The following is a 14453-nucleotide window of genomic DNA, read 5'->3' on the forward strand; positions in this document are numbered from 1 at the left end:
AGATAACAATATGTTAGTTACTTCTGAATATTCTTTTTCCCTTTGGATATCCTTTCACATCAGCAGGCCAAAAGAAAAAGAGCAAATCGGAAAGTGAAAAATAGGAGTACCTGCTGTTACGGTGTGAAACAGTCCTTTCATGGCTCAGTTTTGTTCTTGCCCTCATTTCTTTCTCAGGGCAAAGCAAAAGACTTTCTTGTACATCATGGTGGTTCTGGTCAGGAATTGTAGTACTCGGCAACCCTAGGCTGTTTTGAATCCTGAAGACAAGAGGTCAGCCTTCTTCACTCATACACAGTTCTCTTTTGATAATGTTTTATTCAAGTGCTGTTACACAAAATGAATCCTAAAACCAGCTACATGTAAACGTGGTTTAGGCAAGTGCTTTACCTTTCAGCGTATTGTATGGTAAGCTGTTCTGTAGCTGCTTAGAATGTGTTGTCATCAAAATTTTGGTAAGAGGCTTCATGATAGAAAAGCTGCATGTTGTAAATTACTCAAAATGCCAATGTCATCAGTGTTTTACACTGTGATAGAAACTGTTTCTGAAGGTAAGGAAGAGAACCCAGCAAATACAAAGCTCTTGAGAAGAGCTATCACAGTAGCATTTTTCTCAGAAGTTACTATTATGCTACAGTAGTGGCTATGCTTTTTTTTTTTTTAAAATGATGTTACAGGGTAAGAGACAAACCGCCAGCCATTATGCATTTGCAAGCACAGCTCAGAGCTAATAAAGATTTTTCAAAGGCTATAGGGCTTTAATAAGCAAAAATCATTTGGTGACACCTGTTCTACAGCTTCAGAGTTTCCTGGGCTTGATAGCTTGTGGCTGATGAGTGTTAAAAGCTCATGCTCAAAGTGGAATATTCTTAAGCTGCAGGCTGAATCTTGTGTGCTGCCATGAGACTGCAAAGTGCCGTTTTTAAAGAAAAGCCAGAGTGGTGTTAAGGGCTTTGACTTGAGCCATGGAAATTCATACTAACCTTTCTAGAGATGGATGTCCTTTCTATTTTTACACTAAGGTCAATGTCACCTGGCAAGCTGGTTACAGTACACTGAACTGTGAAGAGTTTTTTGTGAATGAATAAACTTCAAAGGAGGCACACTGTGGCACTGGTTTGAACTGTGTTTCGTCAGTATTGTATCATGCACGAACTTAATCATCAGTTTCTATGAATTTATTAAAATGAAAAAAATTGATAGTGGGAGTTACAGTGGCGCTTCTTAATGGTAGGTGTGCTAATAGCTCACAATATGGTAGCCCACTGGCTCTAAATATCCCTCACTTTCACGCCAACAGTAGTGTATTTAAAATCTTTGGTTTAAAACGGAAGTAAAAATCTTTGTAGTCAAATCTATATGCGCTGTAATTGTTCCATAGTCTGCCTGTGTGCATGACTCCAGGTGGTTTTTAGTCTATCTGCCATCTCACAGGTTAATGTCAAGTTCCTTAGGTACAGTAAGTTCTTACAAACTTGGAAGTTAAGTACCAAAATGAGGTTACAATATAAAGCAATCCCAGAAAGATACTAAACCTCATCTAAAATGAGGAGCTACTCTGGTAATGAATTTGGAGCTTAGTCTTTAATTGCATAGGTGAAAGATGGAAATGAGTTGTGTTTGCATATGTGGTGTTCAAAGAGAAGTAAGATACAAACAAGCATGGCAAGCTGACATGTCCACACTGCTGAATGGAAGGAGCACCCTCCTGCTCCCTTTTCTTCCTCCTCTGCACCAAAAACAGGCTCTCGCTTTCTTTATACTTGATGATATATTGAAATGCCTACTAAAACACACGCAATTCCTCCCAGACCTGTGTGAATATAGCTTCTAAGAAGAAGAGGCTGATGCTGAAGGTTAATCTGCTGCAACAGTCAAAATGGCAGTAATATTATCTAAGACCTCTCACAGGAAATAAGAGGAATCTGCTCCAGTGGGCGTCTAGTGTTTGAAAAATGATTGCGTGTTAAAGACTAGGACTAAAAAAATAAATAAAAACCCACACCCTTTCAGCTGTAAGATTGTGGCAGGTACAGTGAAACCGTTTGGGTTCTATAAGAGTATGCAACAAAGGGGCAGAATACACTTACGCTGTGCCTTCAGGGGCATGGCCAATAAGTATTATCTAACAGATACCACAGTTAAAAATAACTCTTAAATCTTCTAGATTTTAAGCAACTTTTTGCCCTGGTAAACTGTTAGCCTAAAAATTACACTGCAGCATGACTCTTGCTCCATCTACAGGGAAGAAGGGGCAAGGCTGACTGCACATCTGAGAGTGCAGTAGGCGTGGAGCTGCCAACACTGAATGACCTCCAGGCCAGAAAGATTATGGGATGAAGCGGACAGTTTTCCCTCTTGTGGCTGGATTTAGACTAATACTAAAATATATGCATAAACTCAGATTTGAGACCTTACCTACGTAGTACTCCTAGACTTCCTTAGGGAATCATTCTGGGCAGGGTGTGAAGCACTTAATTCAACAGCTTGACTGTTAAATGCTGGGGTTTTTCAGGCTTTTCTCCCAAAGTTTAGATGTCTTACACACTTAGAGTAGCCTGTAGCATTCTGTTTACTTAAAAGAACCATGTTTTAACGGCTGTGGGTACATAAAACCCAAAGGAAGAAAGATACTTTTATTAGAGACAAAATGGTTCAAAGCCTAGAACTTAACCAGTGTATTGGATTAGAAGCTTACAGTTGGGAAAGTGGGAATTCTATTTGACTTTCTGGGGAAAAGCTGAAGCATTTCTTGGTCCTTTAGCACTTAATTTTGACATGGTTTTAAGGAACTACATTAAGATAAGACCTTGGAAGAAATATTTTTGTTAGCAAAAGCAATTAAAAACATCACTGTCAAGTTGGTGGTACTTTTTAAACTATGATGATGATTATGAGACTAATTACCACCTTTTTATACTTTTAAGTATAAAGGTTTTCAAAAGATGCTATTGTCTGCAGGAATAATGCTACATTTTGGAAGCACGTATCTTTGCCTGGAGAGTAACTAGACATCAGTGACAGTAATCACATTTACGTAGCAACAGCTGCTTGCACAGAAACTTCATTATAAGCTTTGGGGAATTTTTACACTTAATGTAATGGAGTGGTTCTAATTGTTTCATTCAGAATTACTCAGCTAAGAACATTTCTTTAAGCCAGTGATTTGCTTGGAGGGAGAACAGAGGAGCTGTTAAGTAAATTCCACTTAGAGTAACATTGATGATAATCATATTGTGGCTATGGGGTACTAATAAGTTGAAACAAACTTCTCCATGAAAGTTTTTTAAGTATTGACGACCTTACCTGATCATGGTGTTTGTGCCGTGTGTCAGATATCAGTTAATTGTCATACTCCTACTTAACAGTTCAGAGAAGCCCTCCTGAATCTATTGATGGTTTCTTTGTCCTTCAACAGTCCTGTTTCTGTAGACCTGCCTTTAAGAAATCTTCACAATGTGATTATGGCCTTAGCTAGGAGTTCTGAAAAGCTTGCTAAAATCCTGAAAGCGTTTCGGTTGGTTGGTGGTTGGTTGGTTGTTGGGGGGGTGGGGCAAAGTGTTTGAGGTGAGGGGGAGTAAGGTTTTTTTTCCCTCCCTCTGGTGGAGCTAAGTCCCTTTTAGAGCAGCTCCTTGGTACTTGGAAAAACTCTTCTTAATGTTTGAGAAACCTGCAGAGTCTGTACTGGGCTCTCTGTCATGCTGTTAAGCCATACCTTTAAGGGGATAGTAAACAATTTTGTTCTTGGCTGCAACTTTAGGGAAGAAATTACAAAACTCATGAAGATAAAACTGCACACTTAAACACCTGAAGTATTAAAAAAAGAGTAATCCTACAGATTCATTTGTTACTTTTGATGGAACACGATGATGGGAAATTGCTTTTTTTCAGTTGTTCCAAAGTAGAAGTCTTAATGTAGTGATTCCTAGATAGTGCTGCATGAGAAGAAAGGCAAAAATAGGGTACAGAAGCATATGTTTGTAGCCTTTTAGGTTCTGCTTCTCTTTTAAAAAAGATACTGTAATGTTGAGGAAATTTGGACTGATTAGTAAAACCTAAATATTTTTTCAGTGTGTGTTCCTTTGGGTAATAAAGAAGCATTTATTAGCCTAATGTAAAGCCCAGCAGACTGTATTGCCTGTTGTGATGTTGTCTCACAAATGGAGTTCGTTACTTGGTGTGGCATAGCTGACCCTTTCAGACCAAAATAAGGGTCTGTCGCTTTCATATTAATGTGCTGCCTAATTGCTTATCCAGCAGGTCCAGTTAAGTGTTTCAGCTTCATGAACTCGTAACGCTTATCTCTGTCATCACAGCAGACACCCAGAAGAATACTGTATGTAGCTTTGCATTAACTTCAGGTCTAGCTCTTGCTCCAGATAAAGAAAATACTTGTTGAGTTGCATGGCCTGCAGTCAGACTTCTTTCATCAAAACTGCTTAATAAATAACATGAGCCATCTGCTTTCTTTAAGAAGACAGACACAGAAAATGTTCACTTGTAAGATCTTGGTTAGACTTATTGCTAAAGCCTGCCCAGTTGTCTGTCAGAGTTACTCATTAAAATGTAATTAAGATCCATATGGTCTTTTTATATAAAGACATAAGACATCAATAACTTTCTTTGGTTAAAGATGAAACAAAAACTGAAGGCTAGAATGTCATCTTAGTGCTAAGAAGCCCTATTTAAAATAATGGTTATACAGCGAGATGAAAAAAAATCTAAACATGGCTTTGTCTACCAGTAGACTACATATGCTTTTATGCTTCAGGCGTGTGGACTGAGATTTGTTTAGAACAAATGAATGATCCTAAACTACTTCTGGTGGAAGAGGCATTATGTATTACTTTAGGAAAAACAAACCCTAGAGTCTTAGTAGAATATAATGACTGCCTTAACTGTGTTGATAAAAATTACTAAGCACAAGCTGATACACAATGGGGTTTTAAAAAGTTGGAGTGAAACTCTGAATTCAAAGTCTTTTGTAATGTTTGTAACCAGAAAAAAAGATTTAAAACTGTAGGGAATTGGGGATATAAACTTGGTTTTAAGCTTATATGCCAAAAGCTACACTTTTATATAAAAACTACTGTACATTACATCATTATGCTGCAAGATCTACCCAGTAACCTACAGTTTAATTTTTTACTGTATTTTGAAGACTCGGACTTAAGTTGCTGTGTAAAATAGTAATGGAGTTTTAATGATTCCTTCTCTAGATTTATTATTTTATGTCTTTTAAATTATCTCTTGTCCTTTCTACTTCCCTGAATTATTTCAGTATTGGGTATCATTTATCTCTTTTAATAAAATACGGTATACAAAGAACATGGTAAGTAAAACAGTATTTCAAGCTGGATGGAAAACTTGAAAGATTTATGCATTCTTTGATCCACTCATTAAGACAAGCATTTGTGTACTCTAAAACTAAGAACTCCAGAAGCAATGCAGCACTGTCTAATCAAAATTTATGTTAAAACACTTGCTTAAATAACCCTAATAAGGAGGAGTATGCTGATGGAGGAGGCTGGTACTGATATTTTTGTTTTTGAAATTGAAAAGCACGTTAACACTTTTTCCTGTTTGTTTTGTAGGCTGGAGTAAAGGGAAAACTAGGCAGGCTGCTTGGGATATTTGAGGTGAGCTATTTCTTTTACCTTTTAGAAACAGTATTGGATTTTTTCCTTCCTCATTAGAGTTGATAAGTGTGATGTTATAATTACAGTTTTAAGTGCTTGAGTATTACCTGCCTATAATTTTGCAATACTACTGGAAATGCTGCATTAGACAGGTGATTTCCTTCAGTTGTTACAGGATATGGGAAGATCTGAATAGGAAGTTTTCAAAGTACTTGGAACTTTCCTGAAAAGATAAAATTACTACTTGGACAACATCTAGAACTAAAAAAAAAAAAGTGAAACCAACACTGATAGATCAAGGATTTCTGAAATATCACACGTCTGTTTTGGGGCGCTATTTTGACTTTTCCTCTCTGATTAGATTTTGCTGAAGTAACTGGTCAACTTTCACTTACTTCATACTTAGACTTATCAATTTAGGTATCTCATTATGGCTTTGATTCACTAAAAAAGCTAAAGCTTTGAATAACAGATAAATCTAACCTTTAGCAATAATATGTAGTTCAGAACTGGTAGTTCAGTCTGTTTGAAATACAAACAGCACAAGGGTGCATGCTAGATACAGCTCTCTTACTATTGGCATTTGCCCACTTCTGCTCTGGTTCTAGACAGGAGCAGACTGTAGAAACACAGATGAGAGTCTTCAGATCATCGTACATCCAGGTTTATTAGGTTGTGCTGTATGATGGGGGAGAGTGGAGGTCCCTCCAGTCAATTAGGTATGAATCTTCAGTTTAATTATAAAAGCAACTTTCAGAGGCAGTGTATTCCTGATAGCGGTTTCCTATATGAAATATTAGTCATGCATGACTAGTTGAAAAAGTGCTAAAGGTGTCCCCATTGTGAGGTATGGAAACAATGACAAAATTGGGTAAGTTCCTGTTTGTAGTTAGTTGCACTGTCCCATTTTCTGATTTGTTTTGGGTTTGAGTACACCTGGACGGTCCTACACTTTAAAAACTTGTCTGTGTTTTAACTCTGCTGGTTAGTCTACAGAAATATCCTGTATTTCCCAGCTCACACCAAAAAAGACAGGATGCCTATCATCTTGTTGCCTTAAAAAAGGGCATGCAAGGGATGATGATTCTTTGGTAATTCAGTTCTGTGTTCTTCTGACTCCGTCTACCACTGTCTAGACCAGAGGAGATAAAAATCTGTGTTGTGGCCCTTTTCTAGGTTACTACTAACTTAAATCAAGGCCCTCCTTCAGTTTCACAACGTGGCTCCCCAACCAGTTGTTAGTACCATTGAGGGGGCCACACACCGTGAGCTGGGGATGGAACTATGAGATGGAAATTATATTACTGCTGAGTCTTTGTATTCTGGAACTACAGCCAGAAAGGATACATGTTAATAGATGCATTTACTCCATTTAATCCTGATATTGACAAAGAACTGTCTTGGAGTATTTTTATTTCCTAGTAAAGCACAACAGTTTAAAAACTGTACTAAAGTTGTGAAACAGAGTTAAGTAGGGATGGTTATTGGCACAAGGATAAAACCAGCTGTAAGGGGAGCTAGGGCATAACATCTCTTGGTTCTTAATATAGTTGTAATCGTAGATGGTCATGGGTATTCTAGAAGCTCAGTTCTTTTCCAAGGGGCAGTCTGGTTTGGTTAGTCAGGTAGCACTGCTAGCGGTGCACCGCTGGCCCGCTTTGGAGCTAGCGGGAATAATGTCTGCACAAATCTTGCGTGGTCTGCTTGTGGCACCGTGACCCTGCCCTGAGCAGATACCTCTGTCAGTCTCTGTATTTGACTTGCCTTGTTCAAAAAGCGTGTGCTTTCTCAGTAGGTGGTTAAGTACTGTGAATGTGGCAGACCTGTCGAGCAAACAGACGGTAATGATTTTTGCATTTGTCATGATTGCAAACATAGGCTATTTAATTTGCCTTACTGAGTGAAACTTTATAGCCAGCATTGCATAGATGATCTGGCCACATGGCACAGTGGGTTCCATCTTGCAAAGGTGTTTTTAATAACCTTTAATCTAGGAACATGAGTTGTGGAAACAGTTTTAGCAAATGTGCTCTACTGTAGTAACTTACAGCTTATGTAAAAGACAAGTAATGGGCAGTACTAGTGGGCAAGTGCTAACGTTAAACTGGGTGACTGAGAGCACAGTTTGGTCCCAGCTTCACCACCTTCAAATACACTTGGGTTGTTTGTTGGTTGGTTGGTTTTTTTTTAGCCTAGTAAAACAGAATAGCTAGCTGTTGTTTTCAAATAAATTTCAGTTTTACCATCCTTTTGGGCCTGCTCAGTACAGATGTTTATTTAGTGAAAATAAAAGCCAGGTTTTGATGGCAAGTATCCTTCAGAGGTAAGTAATTTCTAATCTTACAGTTGTTGTGGTAAGTCTGTAAGTTATTTTTTGCTGAGAATTAAAACGTCTACTTTTAACATTCAAGCAGAACCAGGATCGGAAGCATAGGACGTATGTTTATGTTCTTACTGTGACGGAAATACTGGAAGACTGGGAGGATTCAGTTAATATAGGTAAACCCATTCTCTAATACATTTTATTAAGCAAACCTTTTTCATTTTCTGAAGCAGTTTGTGTAATTCTGGGGGGAATATTAATTCTATTCTATAAACTGAAATTACTGAAAATCATGATGTTCTTCCACACCTTTTTGTATGCATATAACAAGGGTAGCTTCCAATATGATATGTTAATATAATATAAGGTTAGAGTATTTGAAACATTACGATGGAATAAACCTCATTATTAGTTGTTGATACAGCTCTTTTTTTTTTTCCTTTTTTTTTAATTAATTTAAAGGCCAAATATTATACCGATGAATTCCCTTTTCCTTAGAATGTTTTGCTGTATGATAGTCTTAGGGTGGTTTTGAAAGTGCCTTTTGGGGGGGGGGGAAATCTTTGGAAAGTTTTGATGTTCTTTTTCCCCTGATTCTTCGGGGGGGGGGGGGGGGGGGGGGGAAATCATTTGTATCTACTTTCACCTTAGCCTAATTTTTCAGTAGTGGTAGTGCTGACCTCAAGAGGGATCCATTTCTGTGTGTATATATATAATGTGTATGTCTTACAGATATCGCTGTCCTGCAGTTTAGTTAGTTAACATCCTTTGTGATGTTGTATGGGTCTTACACTTTGAATTTAATAAGGACAAAACCAGTTATGTTTACCTAAAGTTTAAAAAAAAAAAAAAAAAAAAAAAGCTTAGTTCAGTAATAGTATTTGTCCAGCTGAAATTTTAGCTAACTAAGAACTGGTATTAAAAAAAATTACATCCTGCCCTTGCAATCAAGGGTATGCTTTGCCCTTTTCAGGAGGTGGTGCTTTAGGGGTGTTAATAAACTTAGCAATATTCATCTGTCAGCAAATGGCATGTAACTGTAAGAGTAATTTCAAAACTCTGCTCAGTTTTTCAGGTGGAAAGAGAACGTTTTGTTTCCAGTACTATCTAGTTGTGGGGAGTGTACCCTCTTAATTGCATGCCAGGCTCCCTGTGTAGCAACACTGGTCAGTGGTCCATTACCTAAGAGGGTCAATATTGGCAGGAGTGGGATTGTTTTGAAGAGTTGTACCTGGAACTGTAGAGGGCCTGTGAGGGCAGTACTAGTCTGTTCCTGCTCTACGCCAGGCTGTGGGGTGGAGGGGAGCATCCAGCACTGGCATGGCTGCTGGCTTCCTTCTGGGGAGCGCTGTGGGCAGTGGATGAACGGCCCTGTGGGGCCACATACCTTGGTCTTAAAGAAGCAGTCTGTAAATGTCTTAATAATGTTCAAGCACGGTACCTGTAACACTGCAAAACTAAATGAAAAATAGAATTAATCCCACTTTTAACAGTACTATCCTTGACCTTGTCTAGAAGTATTTTCAGAGGCCTCTAATATTAAAGGACCTATATAAGAAAGATGATCTTAGGACTATCTTGTTTAAGATAAGTCCTAGACCTAAACATATCTGTATATGAGATACACTATTTTTTACAACTTATGGCTAACCTGAGTAACTCCGTACATGGATATGTTTTGAGTATGGAGCACTACTTTCTAAATCTGACCAAGCCATTCTCCTGCATTTCATGCTTGCATCATGGGTGTTGATTCTTCAGACTGATTTTCTGCTAGGTATGACAGTGTAGGAAGTCAGAATTAACTAATTTAAATAAAATATCCTTTTCCCTAAGAAGTAGATGTGGTTTTTAGAGCATATGAACAGTCATACGAACTTCTGCCCAGTATCTGCTTTAAGAGAGTTATCTGAAAGGCTTTATTATGAACTCTGTTTCAGTCAGCAGGAATGAAAATCTCCTGTGTTCACCAGTTCTTTCAAGGTCTTTTCACTCTGTATCTTTTGGCCAACAACTTGGAACTTCTAAAGTAAAAGAAATGAGGAAAAAGTGAATGATCAAATAGCAGCAAATGGTGCTGTTACAAATTTGTAACTGTTGTTCTTTGTGGATTATACTCATTCAGGAAGGAAAAGAGAATGGTTTAAAGTAGAAGATGCAATCAAGGTCCTTCAGTGTCACAAGCCTGTTCATGCAGAGTACTTGGAAAAACTGAAACTGAGCTGTTCACCCACTAATGGAAACTCTGTGGTTCCCCCTCTTCCAGACAATAACTCCTTATATGTCACTTCTGCACAGACTTCTGGGTTGCCCTCTACTGTGAGATAAACACTTGGATTACCTTTTTATTCATGTCATCACAAAGGGGAGACATCTGTGATCACGTGTAGGCATCTGTATAACTGTCGGTTCTAAGTGAAATATGTGAATGTGTCATAATGTCAAATTTATTTGAACATGTTTTTCCTTTTTAACAATGTAAAATAGTATTTCAGCAAACCAAAGCCATATATGGATTTTTTTTAAGATGCCTTAATAGGCCATTTTTAAAAAAAAAAACAAAAACAACATAAACTTGAGTATATTAAATTTCCATATCTGCTAAAATAAAATATGCATCTCAGTGGTGTTCAGCTTATTTAAGACTTAGTTTTAGTCAGTAGTTCTGCAAGAGTACTTGCTTAGAAAAAAGCTTGAGCAAATAGTCTTATATTAAACTCTTACTTGGTATCCGCAGATGAAGCGCTAAGATCTTAAGATGGCAGTATTTGGGTAAATGGGTGTGCTGAAGGCAGAGATGCGTTAAGTGTGACTGCAATAAAGGACTAAACCACATTCAGCCTGTCAAGAGCAAAGGATACCGACATTAAGCACTGCTTGCCTCAATTATCCAAAAGGTTGCCTTGTCCTATGCAATCTTCACATAATGTATAACTAGAGCAAGAACAATAACTTTGTCTTGCAACTACCAAAACTATACTGTTGCTTCATCACTTGGTCAGCTGATGAACTGTCAGAAGACTTACATGAAAAGCATTGTAGGTCCCTCTTGCCCCATCTGGGTTTTTCCCTTTTATTAGCATTTTGATAAGTATCTTGTTCATGGTATAATTACACTGCAGGTTCCAAAAACTTCTAATTTTCAAGGAGAAGCGTCACGCAATGTTCCTGCAGTCTGTTGTAATTTAAAAATGTTTAGAGGAAAGTAAGGCTTACCCTTATGCTACAGATATGTATGTTGTCTTAGCATGCGTGTGTTGAGGTGTCTGGCCCAGCAGAAGCTAGTAGTGGTACCTCCTGGCCTTGGAGACAGGTGGGTTGATACTTACTTACACTAGTGGAAAAGTAATATTCCTTTGTCTTGCTCTGAAGGTCTGCTGAAAGCCCTAGTTTGAAGTTAACTCTTAAATACTTCAGTTTTACTGGTTTAACACCCAATTGCTTTAGCTTCTTGAATTAAAAGCTGGCCTCTTGATAAAAACTCCGTTGGAATAAATGAGGTACGGCTGACAACTTCCCTGTTCTGAACTATTTTCTTTTTTTTTTTTTTTTTTCAGCCAAAACCATGAAAACTAAATCCACTCTTGGTCTTAATGTTTTTACCATAGGATTACTCTCTCTATGTATGTGCGTGTGTATGGTTTCTTCTACAGGAACACAATCTAATTCATACGAGTGTCCTAATTATGAATTTTTTCTAGGATCTAAACCCAGCTGTAACTCCTCTATAGCCAGCCAAACCAGAGGCTGAGGTAGACCGCTACCTCATATGTGAAATTTATTCTGGGTAAAGCTCATGCTCTTACACAACATTTGAACTTTTGTAAATAGTCCAACTAGTAAATAGTGAGTGTAAAATGGAAAATAAATGTAATTTAAACCTTTTGTTACTCAGTACACAAATGGTTAACTTCTACTTTTTTAACACAAATTGTGTAAAATGCTGCTATGAATTTTCTTGTGCTGTTACACTTTTTTAGGAAAAACCGTTGCCACAAGTTACTCCTTAGAAAACTTACCCTGTGCCATATGTAAATGCAGTTAAATTAGGGAGGCAGATGATCTGATCTCTTGATGCTGCTCTCTTTGAAGAGGCATAAATACTACTGACAAGAGGCATGAGCCGCAAAGCTGAAGACTTCTGAAATGTTGGGTAGGATGCTGCTTTCCATCCCTGTATCTCCTATTCCAGGTCGCTTTCAGAACTGGAACAAACACACAACTCTGTTCAGGTGCACCTTAGAGGTGGAAGTATCGTTTCAGTCATGAGGTGGAGGGCTGGGAAAGGAGCGTTGATGCTTCAGTAGCACACACAGGCATATGCATACTTTATACTGACCCTCATCTAGATCGGGACACCCTTTGCTTGGCTCACTTCTTTACACTAAATGGTCTATCAAAAGCAATGTTTTGCCAGGTGAAACACAAGGAGGTAGAGTTGAGCGTGTTGAAGAATGTCTAATCTTTGTTAAAATCATACCCACAGTGTGTAAGAGTCCCTCTGGCTCTAAAGCTGCCTTTAAAAGAGTACATCATTCAGCTCCCTTTTTTGATCACTTTGATGCTCACTTTTTTGTTCAGTAGTCATTTTAACACTTTAAATTGAGCAAACTTGTACAGGCTTTCTTGTAACAAGATTGTATAGAATCTGTGAAAGCTAAAACAATCCAGAGTTTTAAGTTCTTATTCATAAAAAAAAAAATATGCTTCTGTCTCCATTTTGCATTCTTGGAATGAAACCAATCCAAGCTTGTATGAGATTTAGTGGTAATGCATGATCTTATTTTGTAACTCTTGAATTATGTATTTGATAATAATGTAAAAATGTACAGTATTGCTGTTGCTAACAAACTCAAGAGTTGATTGCCTATAAATATTTTGGTTATTTTTTTGGTCACACACATTTGAGCTGCTCAGTAGTGCCAGACAGATTTATTTTTTTTTTTAAACAGCGTTTCTTGTATAAATCTCTTCAGTCTCTATGCAACCTTCAGAATGAAGCTCACTTGCTTAATTTGACTTAGACTCCCTTTCAAGTTCTGTGAATTTTAAAGGTAAATTGAAAACACCTCAGTTACGCTACAGCAAACAACTGTAGTGAACAGGCAGTGGTATGGCTTCAGTCCTAATGAAAACTGATGCTAAACTTCAACAGAAAGGGTCTGTATAAAAATCAGAATAGGAAGGCTAAACTTTTTTTCTACTACCTATCAATTTAAATGTTAGAAGCATTTTGGTTTTACATGCATCACCATTTAGATGGGCCAAACTTATTTCATACAGAGCACACTTGAGATTTTTCTTGTGTCATAAATTCTGTACAACGTATCCAGATTTGGTTCTCCAGAGGTGAAAGGGAAGAGACAGGTGGTCATCTGCAATTATCAAAAAGTCTAGTTTGTACCGCTGCTTTTCCTGGCTGTTAGGGAAATACTGAGGTATTGCAGAGAGGCTGTCGAAAGTGAAAAAAAATCTTATTTTGGTGCTTACTGCACCCCTGACTTAGCCTAGCATTGGTCTGTTAACAATGTGCTGTGAAAAAAAACTGAGAGGCAAACTGTTGGTTTACTTACAAACCATGTTGGTGAAGTGAAAACAAGGGGTGGGGTGGGGTGGGGTGGGGGCAAATTAAGTTGTAAACATTTTGACCTGCTTGCATGGATTTTCTTTAAAGATTGATGTAAGAATTTTGACTTTTTATATTTGAGAAATACCAGAATAAAATCTAAATTAGTCCTGTGGATGATGTAGTCATTCCATTGCAAATACTGCAAAAGAAGTGTTTGCGCAAGAGTCTCCAATAGCATCTAAAATATACCTAGTTTCATCTAGTGTGTTCTACTTCTGCCTTGTTAAAAGTGTCCCCGTCCCCCCCATCTACTGCACTCTGTGGATCCTCTCCAGCCAGGCATAGTTCCGTGCTGTTACAAGGAATGGGTATTTTCTTGAGCTTCACAACATGCACACCCTTAGAACACACATCTCCACTACCCACCCCAGCTCAGAGAGTGCTGCCAGAGCTCAGCCTGCTGCTGCAGACCCCATCTCTACTTACCTTGCTTTTTCCACCTTGTTTTGGCACTGAGCAGTTACTCTCTTCCTCCTCTCAGTATGACTTCGGACAAGCAGACCATTACCACACACCCTTCTCTTTGCCAGATGAAAGAGTTATACTGTAGTTGTGTCTGGTTTCTATCAGAGCATCTCCCATGCATCATGTGAAATTGAAGGACACAAGCAGGGTAAAGCGTGTGTGTCACAGCACAACACAAAAAAGGAAAGACAAAATGATTGACTTCTTTTCCAAGACTCAGAAAGATTGTAAGAATCTTCGAACTTTTAAGTTGAACGCGTTTGGTTTCTTTTAAACTTACCTTCTTACTTTCTACGCTGTTCTGGCCCCAGTATTGCTGTGATGGTAAGCTAGGCAGCGCGTGCTCGGCTCAGATGAAGCCAGCACTGTGTCCACAGTCGGAGGGCAATGCTCCACC

General features: G+C 38.2%; 1 protein-coding gene across 4 annotated transcripts in view; it reads left to right on the forward strand.

The window, feature by feature from the left end:
- NUDT4 (nudix hydrolase 4) overlaps window positions 1-13703 on the forward strand; it is a 29099-nt gene extending 15396 nt beyond the window's left edge. Inside the window, exons 3-5 of one of the 4 annotated variants that reach the window (XM_040594184.1) lie at window positions 5595-5639; window positions 8051-8138; window positions 9903-10074. In XM_040594184.1, coding sequence (XP_040450118.1) covers window positions 5595-5639; window positions 8051-8138; window positions 9903-10015 — 246 coding nt within the window. In that variant the 3' untranslated portion in view covers window positions 10016-10074. The other 3 variants (XM_040594182.1, XM_040594183.1, XM_040594185.1) reach the window with 3 other exon arrangements.
- The last annotated feature ends 750 nt before the right edge of the window (window positions 13704-14453 follow it).

Source organism: Falco naumanni, chromosome 5 (genome assembly GCF_017639655.2).
Source record: "Falco naumanni isolate bFalNau1 chromosome 5, bFalNau1.pat, whole genome shotgun sequence".
NCBI lineage: Eukaryota > Metazoa > Chordata > Aves > Falconiformes > Falconidae > Falco > Falco naumanni.